General features: G+C 41.1%; 3 protein-coding genes across 4 annotated transcripts; 2 read left to right on the top strand and 1 right to left on the bottom strand.

Annotated features, from left to right (window-relative positions):
• Positions 1-111: 111 nt before the first annotated feature.
• LOC107674212 (zinc finger and SCAN domain-containing protein 5A) lies at positions 112-3327 on the bottom strand. 2 transcript variants are annotated; one of them, XM_016468116.1, is made up of 5 exons: positions 3075-3327; positions 2707-2956; positions 1936-2063; positions 1418-1526; positions 112-1325 (listed from the first exon to the last, which is right to left on the bottom strand). In XM_016468116.1, the coding sequence occupies exons 2-5, from the start codon at positions 2936-2938 to the stop codon at positions 247-249; spliced, it is 1548 nt and encodes a 515-aa protein (XP_016323602.1). In that variant the 5' UTR covers positions 2939-2956; positions 3075-3327; the 3' UTR covers positions 112-246. The 2 variants fall into 2 exon arrangements, with proteins under 2 accessions (XP_016323602.1, XP_016323600.1); XM_016468114.1 differs by having other exon boundaries at positions 2707-3327.
• A 1417-nt stretch (positions 3328-4744) lies between these two features.
• Positions 4745-8841, top strand: LOC107674210 (uncharacterized). The gene is made up of 4 exons (XM_016468112.1): positions 4745-5097; positions 5477-5628; positions 5911-6022; positions 6571-8841. Exons 1-4 carry the CDS (start codon positions 4827-4829, stop codon positions 8712-8714), a joined length of 2679 nt encoding a protein of 892 aa, XP_016323598.1. The 5' UTR covers positions 4745-4826; the 3' UTR covers positions 8715-8841.
• A 410-nt stretch (positions 8842-9251) lies between these two features.
• Positions 9252-9993, top strand: LOC107674191 (zinc finger protein 2-like). The gene has a single exon (XM_016468090.1). The coding sequence runs from the start codon at positions 9343-9345 to the stop codon at positions 9991-9993; it is 651 nt and encodes a 216-aa protein (XP_016323576.1). The 5' UTR covers positions 9252-9342.
• Positions 9994-10996: the final 1003 nt, after the last annotated feature.

Genomic DNA, 10996 nt, shown 5'->3' with positions numbered 1-10996 from the left:
TTTACTAATATTTAAATTTGTTTGATGATCTGAAACATTAAAGTGTGACAAACATGCAAAAAAATAAGAAATGGGGAAGGGGGCCAACACTTTTTCACACCACTGTATAATGGGAGGTGCCACTGCAACAATGTTATGACTTATGGCAAACATCTGTCTGATCATAATGTCCAGTCTGGTTTTATGACCCTCAACAATTTATTAATCCAAACAACTCTGTAAGGTTGTATGATGCATTTTTTTTTGTCATGGATTGTTCTGGTCAGCACTATGTTTGCGCTGATGTGACCTGAGATGATCCAGTCGTTTAAAGCTCAGTCCACAGATACCACAGCAATATGGTCTTTCTCCTGTATGGGTACGTTGATGGACTTTCAAGATGTCGGCCCGAGTAAAGCTCTTACTACACATAGTGCACTTGTGTGGTTTCTCCTGTGTGTGAATACGCTGATGCAGCTTGAGATTCCACAATCGGCTGAATTTGTTCCCACATAGTGTGCAGGTGTAGGGCTTGTCTCCGGTCTGACTGCATCTGTGTCTTCGCAAGTCACTGAAGGACGAATAACCTTTCCCACAGTGGCTGCACAAGTGGAGACCCTCCCGCTGGTGGACACGCTGGTGCACTTTTAGGTTGCAGGCCTGAGTGAACTTCTTACCACACTGGTTACAAGTGTATGCGGCACTTGAACCGACTCGGTGGGAGAGCGGGAAGGCGTTCACAGAAGCCCTGCTGTCGACTAACGCTTGTCCAACATTAGGTTTCAGAGAGTGATTCAATGCATGTCCCTTATAAACTGCGCCACTTGTTGTGTCCCCAACATACAGTGAGTGTCCTCTATGACCAGCACCTCCTGCAACCCCACTGCGAACTTCAGTGAAGGAATTTATGTCTTGCAAGTGGCCATCTGCATTAATAAGTAAACAGTGCATGTCTCTATCCACATCTTCTGTCTGGGGGCTGACTTGCACAGGTAAAGATCCTCTGTTTCCTCTCTTACTCTTAATGGAAGAGCTGTGATGTCTCCCAACTTCCTGGTCCAGGTCATTTTGATCAGGCCCAACCGCAACCGATACTGAATTACCCAACATGTCAAAAGTTCTTTCTCCGAGACCGTCCAGGTCTCCCACCTCCAGTTCATGCACACTGTATCTCGCTAGCTCTTCTGCGTCATAGCGTGCTGGATACGCCAGGCCCTGGACGTCTGTGATATCTCCGTAAGTCTCATTGTCAGCAGTCTGATCAAGTCCAGAGCTCCACTCTTCCTGAATCTGATGCAGCTCCTGCTCACTGTAACTGTGAGCTGAGAAATCTGATGTCTCAGCTCCTGGAAAACCAAACATGGAAAAAAAATGTCTAATGTTCAAACACAGTCTAATGTGAGAGGGTTAAAGCAGTAATCAGATGTTTAAATCACACCTTCAGTATCCAACGTCCACCCATCCTGAAGCTCTTTATTACCGGCAGTGACATAAAGGGACTCCTCTTTCAATACGCAGTCCAGTTTCCTGTTCTCTATGCTTGCAGGCTACAGAGAACACAAAGACAGAATGTGCACAGAATGTTAAAGTCACGATGAAACAGACATAGCGACAGATCTCTTCTTCTGCATTGTGATGAAACAGATTATCAACAAAGAAAAAATGTAGGATAGGGACTTGGTTCTATTTATCGGTTGCTGATTGGATGGAGCATCCAGGGGTGGAGTTTAAGCAGACTAAATAATTGGAGAAGTCATGCATGCATCATCAGAAAGAAGTATTTTTTTCACTGAAGATTGAGTTAAAAAAAATGAAACATACTGTATGCCCAGATGAACTGTTCACATTAAGATCAATAACATGCATTTAGACAATAATGCCTTACTATCTTCACAGCATTATTTTTCAGGTTTCAGACACAGCTTTTGTGAAACACTGCAGTACGAGGCGACTCACCTCTGTTGTGTTACTGGAGCTGGTTTGGTCTTCTAACCTCTCTTTTCCCAAAAGGGTGTCAGACTCCAACTCACAGCTTCCCCAGTTCCCATCTGGAACTTTCTCCTGTTTGAGGCTGCGATCATTTTCTACATGTGGTCAAGGGTGAATGCAACTGTGAGGGCATTGATTACACAGTCCTTTAATGGTCTTTAAAGGGACGGAAGAAAAAAGTCATATATCTGGAATGATGTGAGGGTCTTTAAACAATTCCTTTTTCTATGTTATGTGGCAAGTTTGGATTTTTCAGTTGACAGAAATACTGGTTAACCTATGTTTTCTTTTTCTCATTTAGGGTCATGAACATGCCTGCAAAGTATGTGCTTGCAAAATGTATACTGTCTACTATAATTATGATGTTTGTAACTATATATAATATATATAGTTATAATATTATAATTATAATTTTCACTTTTACACCACCAGACATATATATCAGTTCAAAATATCAGTTATTGGTCTACTTGATCTGTAATAATCAGTATCAGCCCTGAAAAACACACATTGGTCGACCCATAGTTCAGTTCACCGGGAATCTCACGATCTTGGTGTTGCTACAATGATTTATGTTTATTTTTTCGTATTGCGTGAGAAGTATTAATGTTAAAGGTTTACTCATTATAAAATATGATGGTCCTATTGATTATAAAACCATTACATTTCCTTATTGTAGAACATTACATATAGTGACAATCAAGACAACATTGAGCCTCAGTTGAATTGTGAACAAACCTGATTGTGGTGGCATTTCTTCTTTTTCCTCGTTACACACACGGGCTTTGTCACACACTGCACACCTCAGACTCCTCACACTCGTCTCTTGATTTTTCCGTCTGGTCTCGCTCCACTGGAGCCTCTTCTTCAGAGTCTCTACCTGCTCTCGACTACGGGACACTTCCTTCACGAAACTCTCCTCCACGAGACGGGTGATCTCAAATATGGCAGCTTTAAAAACGGTCTCCATGACCCCGGACAGCTGTGACTGAAACTGGTGAATGACTTCAGACATTATGATGAGAAGAATACAGTTGAAAAAGCCTTAAACCAACCTAGAGTAGTCTAGCTACTTTCTTTATTATATAAACAAGCACAACACCAACAATTTATCCTCCAGCTCCTCCTTGCTAGACGTTTCAAACCAAATTGTCACATCATATCGTTGGTGTGTGCTGTTGAACCATTTTTTAGTTTTGTCAAATCTGCACTAGTCCATACACTTGCTAGCGAGGACTGTTATTGTTAGTTAACGCTAACTACCGGTTATTGTTCTCTTATTAGAGTCACATTTAAACATTGTAACATAAACGATACGTGGAGAATCAGAGCCGATCCAAACTGGGACTGACTGGAAGCACTTCCTGTAACAAACATACGGATGGAAGCTAGAGACAAATTTAAAGGTACAGTTCACCCGAAAAGGAAAATAGTGTTTACGAATTTACTGTTTTCTTCTACTCAGAATCATTTCCTCACCTTCATTTTGTTGCAAACCTATGTGAATTTCTTCTGTGCGATGGACAAGTAGACTTTGGCCAGAATGACAGCCCCAGTCACCATTCACCTTCACTACATATTTTGTCTATACAATGAAAGTGAATGGTGACTGAGTCAAGGTGCGAATTAGCAGGCAAAAAAAGGTCAATTTTCTATTATTAATAATGCAGGGCACCTCTGCAAACTTCAACGGGTCTCCAAATAAGTCATTTAAATAGTTATGTTAGCACAGTGTATATTAACAAAATACTATTTAATAAACACTTCAAACGAAGATTTACAACACTAAACTGACATTATATTTTTGAGTTTACTTATTTTTATTACAACAGATGTACCATGAGATAGGAGGGCCTTTCGAATGTTGTCTTGGACTAAGGGGAGCCTTGGAGTCAAAAATCTTGAACCGTACTGCTCTAGATGCCTGCTATTGGAAAGGATGCAGTTTATTTCCCTTTCTAGTGTGCTATAAATAACTACAGTAACATAATCAACTTTGTTATTTATGAAACTATACAACATACATGGAGCTATATGGTGTAAAATCTTCCAAAATCCATTTGTGAAACATTTCAAGTAGTTGACTTCACAGTTATTGATAGGATAGCTAAAAGGAATGTGCTGATTCTAAAAACAGTTCCTGAAAATGTCGCATTTTCACACAACATAGTCTACTTGTAAGGTGAAGAAGTTATGTATTACCCCTTAACCATGCCACAAAGACATGATTCCCACCTTCCTCTGATCCAGGTTATTTGAGCCATCTGTTTGTGGAATTCTTGTCCAATTTTCACATGTATGAATGACTGATTCTTGAAGACATTATTTTGTTCATTGTCATTCTTAAATTGTGGGGGGGGGGTGCACGTGATGGACAGTTTTTATTAACAGCTATTTCTGAACTTATATAGTATCATCCAATTAGATAGGCCTATTATTAGGCCATTTTTGCAAATCAGCTGAATTTTTGTCAAGATGCAGGACTGAGCAATCCATTCATATAGGCTATTATAAAATGTATTTTTGTTTCTACATTCTTCATTCATAAAAACACTTAAGATATAGGCTAGACGCTGGACTTTGGAAACATACAAATAATAAGAAAGTTATCATTAAGTTTTGTTTCACTCCCTTATGAAGACACTTGCATGCATACACGGTTTAGAACTTAAGTGTGTTTCAGTGTCATAAAAAGCAGACCGCAAACTATCTTTACAGCAGTCTATAAATAAAACGTTTTCACATTCAGTGCGGAAGTATACCGCCCTCCCCTGGACGCGTCATCATTGTGATTCTCATTGACTGTCAAAGGGACCACAACGTCTGCTCCATAAAGTTAACTTCATTTGAATCGGACCATGTCCGATGCGAGCGCGGACGATTATGACGGGTTTCAGGCCCAGTTCACAAACATAATGGAAACAATTTTACAGACTGCTGTGAGGGAAGCGACAAAACTTTATGATGGCACTTTGCAGCGCTTGAAAGCGGAATTGGTGCAGCTGAGGCAAGATAATGTCAACACGAAGACAGGTGATTCTTCCAGCCAGAACACAAAGAGATTCTCTGAAGCTGGGAGTCAGAGGACTGGAAATGTCTCTAAACATCGTGATATTGGCGTGCAGTGTGGTAGGTCTTTCTTGTAACAGTGTGTTCCTGAGTTATGGCGTGCATTAAACACTTCCTGGAAAATATAACGACTTTTAACGGCTTAGATTAAGTCTGATGGTTAATATATAAAAGTCACTTTTATGGCCTTTTTTCTGTCTGTGGAATGTTTTATGCACATTTAATATATGTATATACATTTTTTATTTATTTAATTAATCAGTTTTCTCTCATAATTTGTCATTTGTAATGTATGCCCTCCTAAAACATCCTTAACACGATAAGATGTTTAGGTTGGTTTTAGAATATGTTTTGGGCACTTTTTTGCTTGTTGGCTGGTTAGGCGCTTTTTTTCAACGGTTATTTACAGTGCTTTTTTTTTTTTTTTTCCATTTGACAGAAAAGCCCACTTTGGTTGACCGGGGATGCAGCCCCCTTCAGTTTATAGGACAACGTCTTAATGTGGGAGACATTACGAGTGAGAAACTCACAGATCTTTGTGCCAGTGAGGATGGGAACAGACAACTTGCATTGCTTCTCGTCAAACAAGAGGTAAGAAATGACAGGTCATATGACAGAAGAGTAAAAAGTGTTTATTCTTCACCTCCTCCCTTCCTCCCCCTTTTCTGTTTTGCATATCGATTATGCTGTGAGATACAGCAAAGTTCACAGACTGAGGTCATACAGTGTTCCCTCTCAGTAAGGGTTTTTAAGTAAACAATTAGTTCAATTAGGATTGAATTTAAATCTTATGCTCATATTTGATCATTCTGGAGTGGATAATATTTTATTGCTAGCCCCTTTATACATTATGATTTTATGTTCTGTCTTCAGCCTCAAGAGACTGAATGCAACAAATATGCACCAGGATACTTTCTACTAAAGCAAGAGGGTGCTGAACCAATACTGGTGCGCAGAGAGCCAAATAAGGACACCATGGAAAGGGGTACAAGAGTCATTCACAAATTCAACTGAACAAAGAGAAAAAAATCTCATATACGTCATATATTATATGTAGTTCTTTCACAAATGCACAACACACAACACAGACTCAACTGCTTGGTGTAATATACATTTACTCATTTAGCAGAAACTGATAGAATTGAATAAAATACAACAAAATATAACATTACATACCCATTTTTAAAAGTTTAAATTTTTACACTTGAATTAATTCTAAAATCTTCTATTTACATATAATTATCATATAAGAGCCAATCCTTTTCAAATAATAACAGAAATATGCAAAAATATTTACACAATTTTTAAAATTGACAAGAAATCTATATGAGCTGTATTTCACAGTTAGGACCAATGTAGACCAACAATGAAAAAACTAGTGCAGATGAAATTACTCCATCCTGTAATGTACACCACTCAGATACTCAACTAGTCTATCTGTTGAGGACTCAATTTGCAACTTTGCAACTTTTTTCTATTTACATTTTGTCCTCCTTATGTTCTTTTCTTGCATCTTCACCTCTCTATTCACAGTTGTGTTCCCACCAGCATTGCAAACAATAACTAGGCACCATAGCAGCCAAGGAGGAAAGTCACCACGACCAGTGACTACTTCCTCTTGTAGTCGCAGAGTGGGTTCCTGTGGTCAAATACCCAATCAGACTATACAACCCATCCAAGGTACATCTGAAAGAACATTGGAAAACACTGAAGGCTTGTCTTCCCAAAACAAAAGACAGAATGCCAGTGCACCAGCACAGACATCCACTTCTTCAGTACTTCCCAATTCGACCCAGACTCCTGCTTCCACTGTTAACATGTCTGTGCCAATGATTGAGCTGTCTGGCACTCCATCAATACCTCAAACCAAGCCAACAGCTTCATTAGCTCACCGTCGACCAAACCCAAACCCTCAAACATCAAACCAGACAGTAGTCGCTCAGAAAGAGGGGTCAAATATCTGTCAAAACACCTACCTAAATCCTTTTCCTCCAAGCCAAGTCTTAGTAACGGAGGCTCATTCCCCAAAACAGCGAGCTCAGGCATTGGTTTCACATACTAAGAAAAATCTTTCACCCATTGCCTCGCTAAACCAGGCCACTGAGCCATTATCCCAGTGTTCATCTCAACTTACACAACCACCATTCTTTCCACCACAATCTATCAAAACACCAGCCCAAGAGGTGACACCACAAGTACACACTGTCGTGCCATCAGGACATGTTCCTGTCGCAGCAGCTCCAAATACACTTTCAGCCGTCCAGGATCAGATTCTCTCAACTGGTCTTGTTCCCCCTCAATCCCAAGTTTTTGCATTGCCACAGATAATGCCAGCACATTCCGTGACTTCAAGTCCATCATTTCAGTTTCCTTTGGTTCTGCCACACAATCCAGTTCAGGCGACGCCACCTTCTTATCTGCCAACGCATGTTCCATTTACTTCTCCACACATTCCAGTTAACGCAGTTCAGGGTTCTGTCTCCTTAAACGCACCTCAACCTCCACTCACGCAATCTCAATATCCGGCACAATCCGATCAGTTTTCCTCTTCTCCAGACCAGTTTTTTCCTCCACCCGATAATACGCCAAGTTTGCTTGAATCTCTTGACACTTTGCATTTGCACTCACCCATCGTGATAACGCCACAAGATGCCTCGGAGCAGGCACCCATGCACCATTTTCAGCCATCTGGGCAGTTTGCTCCTCTGCTAACACTGAAGGAGCAACAAGCTGCCTCTTCAGCTAATGTTGTTTTAGGGCGAGTACCCATTCCATCTTTAGATACCTCTGCGTCTCGGGTTGACAACTTCAAAGCGGACGTACCATTTTCCCCATGTTGCACAGAGAGAAATGATAAAGACCTCTCGGAAGATGATGACACCCCCACACTCCAGTCAAGACTGAGAAAACAGAGAAAGATTTGCTCCAAATCCAGACAAATAGATCCCGCAGATGAGGACGGCACATTTATGGTCAAGGATATGAGGGTGGATCAGGTACAGAATGACTTGATTAGTGAAACACCACATTCTGGCTCAAATAACGGAAATCAACTATTACCAAAACCTTTAGGCAAAACACTGCAGAGAAATACGGAGTGTCCCCAGTGTGGAAGGGTCCTCAGCAATGCATCTGCCTTGGAGAACCACATGAGACTTCATACTGGCGAAAGACCTTATACCTGTTCCCAGTGTGGAAAGGCGTTTCCTAGTGTACGAGGTCTTAACCGGCACATGAAGGTCCATGCAGAGGAGAAACGGTATCAGTGTGAGGAGTGTGGGAAGAGTTTTGTATACCACTTTACCCTTACCAAACATCAGCTCATTCACTCTGGAGAAAGGCCGTTTCCTTGTAAAGTTTGTGGAAAGAGGTTTTTGGCCAAGGCAGACCGGGCTACCCATATGCGAATGCACACTGGAGAGAAGCCATTCTCATGCACTCTATGTGGGAAGAAGTTTAAACATAGAGTTGCTCTGAATATGCATATGCAGGGGCATAGAGGAGAGAAACGCTACATCTGCCCCCACTGTGAAAAGGGATTTGTGGATCTAGGCAATTTTAAAAGACACAAGCTCATCCACACAGGGGAAAGACCGTTTGAGTGCAAGAAATGTGGGAAACGCTTTACTCAGTCGGCCCATCTTAAGAAACATGTCAACACACAACATGTTATATGAAAAAAAAGTAGGAAAAAAATAATTTGAATTGTTCCGTATTAAGCATTCAGTTGATCTACTGATCTACTTGATCTACGGACAAATATTCTGTTACAAAAAATATAACCGTATTAGGCCTGATTGTAAATTAAAGGGATAGTTCACCCAAAAATGAAAATTACCACTTGATTTACTCACCCCCAAGCCGTCCTAGGTGTATATGACTTTCTTCTTTCAGACAAATATAATCTGAGTTATATTAAAAAATATCCTGGCTCTTCCTAGCTTTATAATGGCAGTGAATGGGTGTTATTTTTCAATAGTCCAAAAGAAGTGCAATAAAGTGCATCCATCCATCATAAAAAGTGTCCCACGTGGCAGCATAACGGAGGTTGCATGAAGTCCCAAGATTTTAATACTCATTTTCTACGAGTATTTTAACTTCAACCTGAGAAAACTCATAAAAGCAGAGACTTAGCTTATGTTTACTGCTTAAACTCAGTTCAGCACCCGTTCAGCAAGAGATGAAGAGATTCTGTTTGTTACTTGCATTTCCGATAATACGCCAAGTTTGCTTGAATCTCTTGACACTTTGCATTTGCACTCACCCATCGTGATAACGCCACAAGATGCCTCGGAGCAGGCACCCATGCACCATTTTCAGCCATCTGGGCAGTTTGCTCCTCTGCTAACACTGAAGGAGCAACAAGCTGCCTCTTCAGCTAATGTTGTTTTAGGGCGAGTACCCATTCCATCTTTAGATACCTCTGCGTCTCGGGTTGACAACTTCAAAGCGGACGTACCATTTTCCCCATGTTGCACAGAGAGAAATGATAAAGACCTCTCGGAAGATGATGACACCCCCACACTCCAGTCAAGACTGAGAAAACAGAGAAAGATTTGCTCCAAATCCAGACAAATAGATCCCGCAGATGAGGACGGCACATTTATGGTCAAGGATATGAGGGTGGATCAGGTACAGAATGACTTGATTAGTGAAACACCACATTCTGGCTCAAATAACGGAAATCAACTATTACCAAAACCTTCGGGCAAAACACTGCAGAGAAATACAGAGTGTCCCCAGTGTGGAAGGGTCCTCAGCAATGCATCAGCCTTGGAGAACCACATGAGACTTCATACTGGCGAAAGACCTTATACCTGTTCCCAGTGTGGAAAGGCGTTTCCTAGTGTACGAGGTCTTAACCGGCACATGAAGGTCCATGCAGAGGAGAAACGGTATCAGTGTGAGGAGTGTGGGAAGAGTTTTGTATACCACTTTACCCTTACCAGCTCATAGCTCATTCACTCTGGAGAAAGGCCGTTTCCTTGTAAAGTTTGTGGAAAGAGGTTTTTGGAGACCGGGCTCCGGGCTACCCATATGCGAATGCACACTGGAGAGAAGCCATTCTCATGCACTCTATGTGGGAAGAAGTTTAAACATAGAGTTGCTCTGAATATGCATATGCAGGGGCATAGAGGAGAGAAACGCTACATCTGCCCCCACTGTGAAAAGGGATTTGTGGATCTAGGCAATTTTAAAAGACACAAGCTCATCCACACAGGGGAAAGACCGTTTGAGTGCAAGGAATGTGGGAAACGCTTTACTCAGTCGGCCCATCTTAAGAAACATGTCAACACACAACATGTTATATGAAAAAAAAGTAGGAAAAAAATAATTTGAATTGTTCCGTATTAAGCATTCAGTTGATCTACTGATCTACTTGATCTACGGACAAATATTCTGTTACAAAAAATATAACCGTATTAGGCCTGATTGTAAATTAAAGGGATAGTTCACCCAAAAATGAAAATTACCACTTGATTTACTCACCCCCAAGCCGTCCTAGGTGTATATGACTTTCTTCTTTCAGACAAATATAATCTGAGTTATATTAAAAAATATCCTGGCTCTTCCGAGCTTTATAATGGCAGTGAATGGGGGGGGGTCGAGATTTTGATGCTAAATAAAGTGCATCCATCCATCAAAAAAAGTACTCCACACAGCTCCGGGGGGTTAACTGTTGTACTCGTGTTCATGAGAGAGTGGCGTTCCAGCGGATTACGTAGGACGTAGGTGTAGCGTAAGCTCCAGTGAGAAGTGACTAACGTGGAAGCGCAGAGGAGAGAGCAAAACAAAATACCGGTCACAAATTGAAATGACAAAACAAGGATTTCGATATATGCCAAGAGGAGACTGGTTTTCCTTTGCTGTAAACAAAGGATTTTCACTGGATCTTACGCTATGCCTACATCCTCGTCATCCGCTGGAACACTACTCTCTTGTGAACGCACGTATGAAA

Source organism: Sinocyclocheilus anshuiensis, unplaced genomic scaffold, assembly GCF_001515605.1.
Source record: "Sinocyclocheilus anshuiensis isolate Anshui unplaced genomic scaffold, SAMN03320099.WGS_v1.1 scaffold728, whole genome shotgun sequence".
Classification (NCBI taxonomy): domain Eukaryota; kingdom Metazoa; phylum Chordata; class Actinopteri; order Cypriniformes; family Cyprinidae; genus Sinocyclocheilus; species Sinocyclocheilus anshuiensis.
This window is presented reverse-complemented; position numbering and strand designations above follow the sequence as displayed.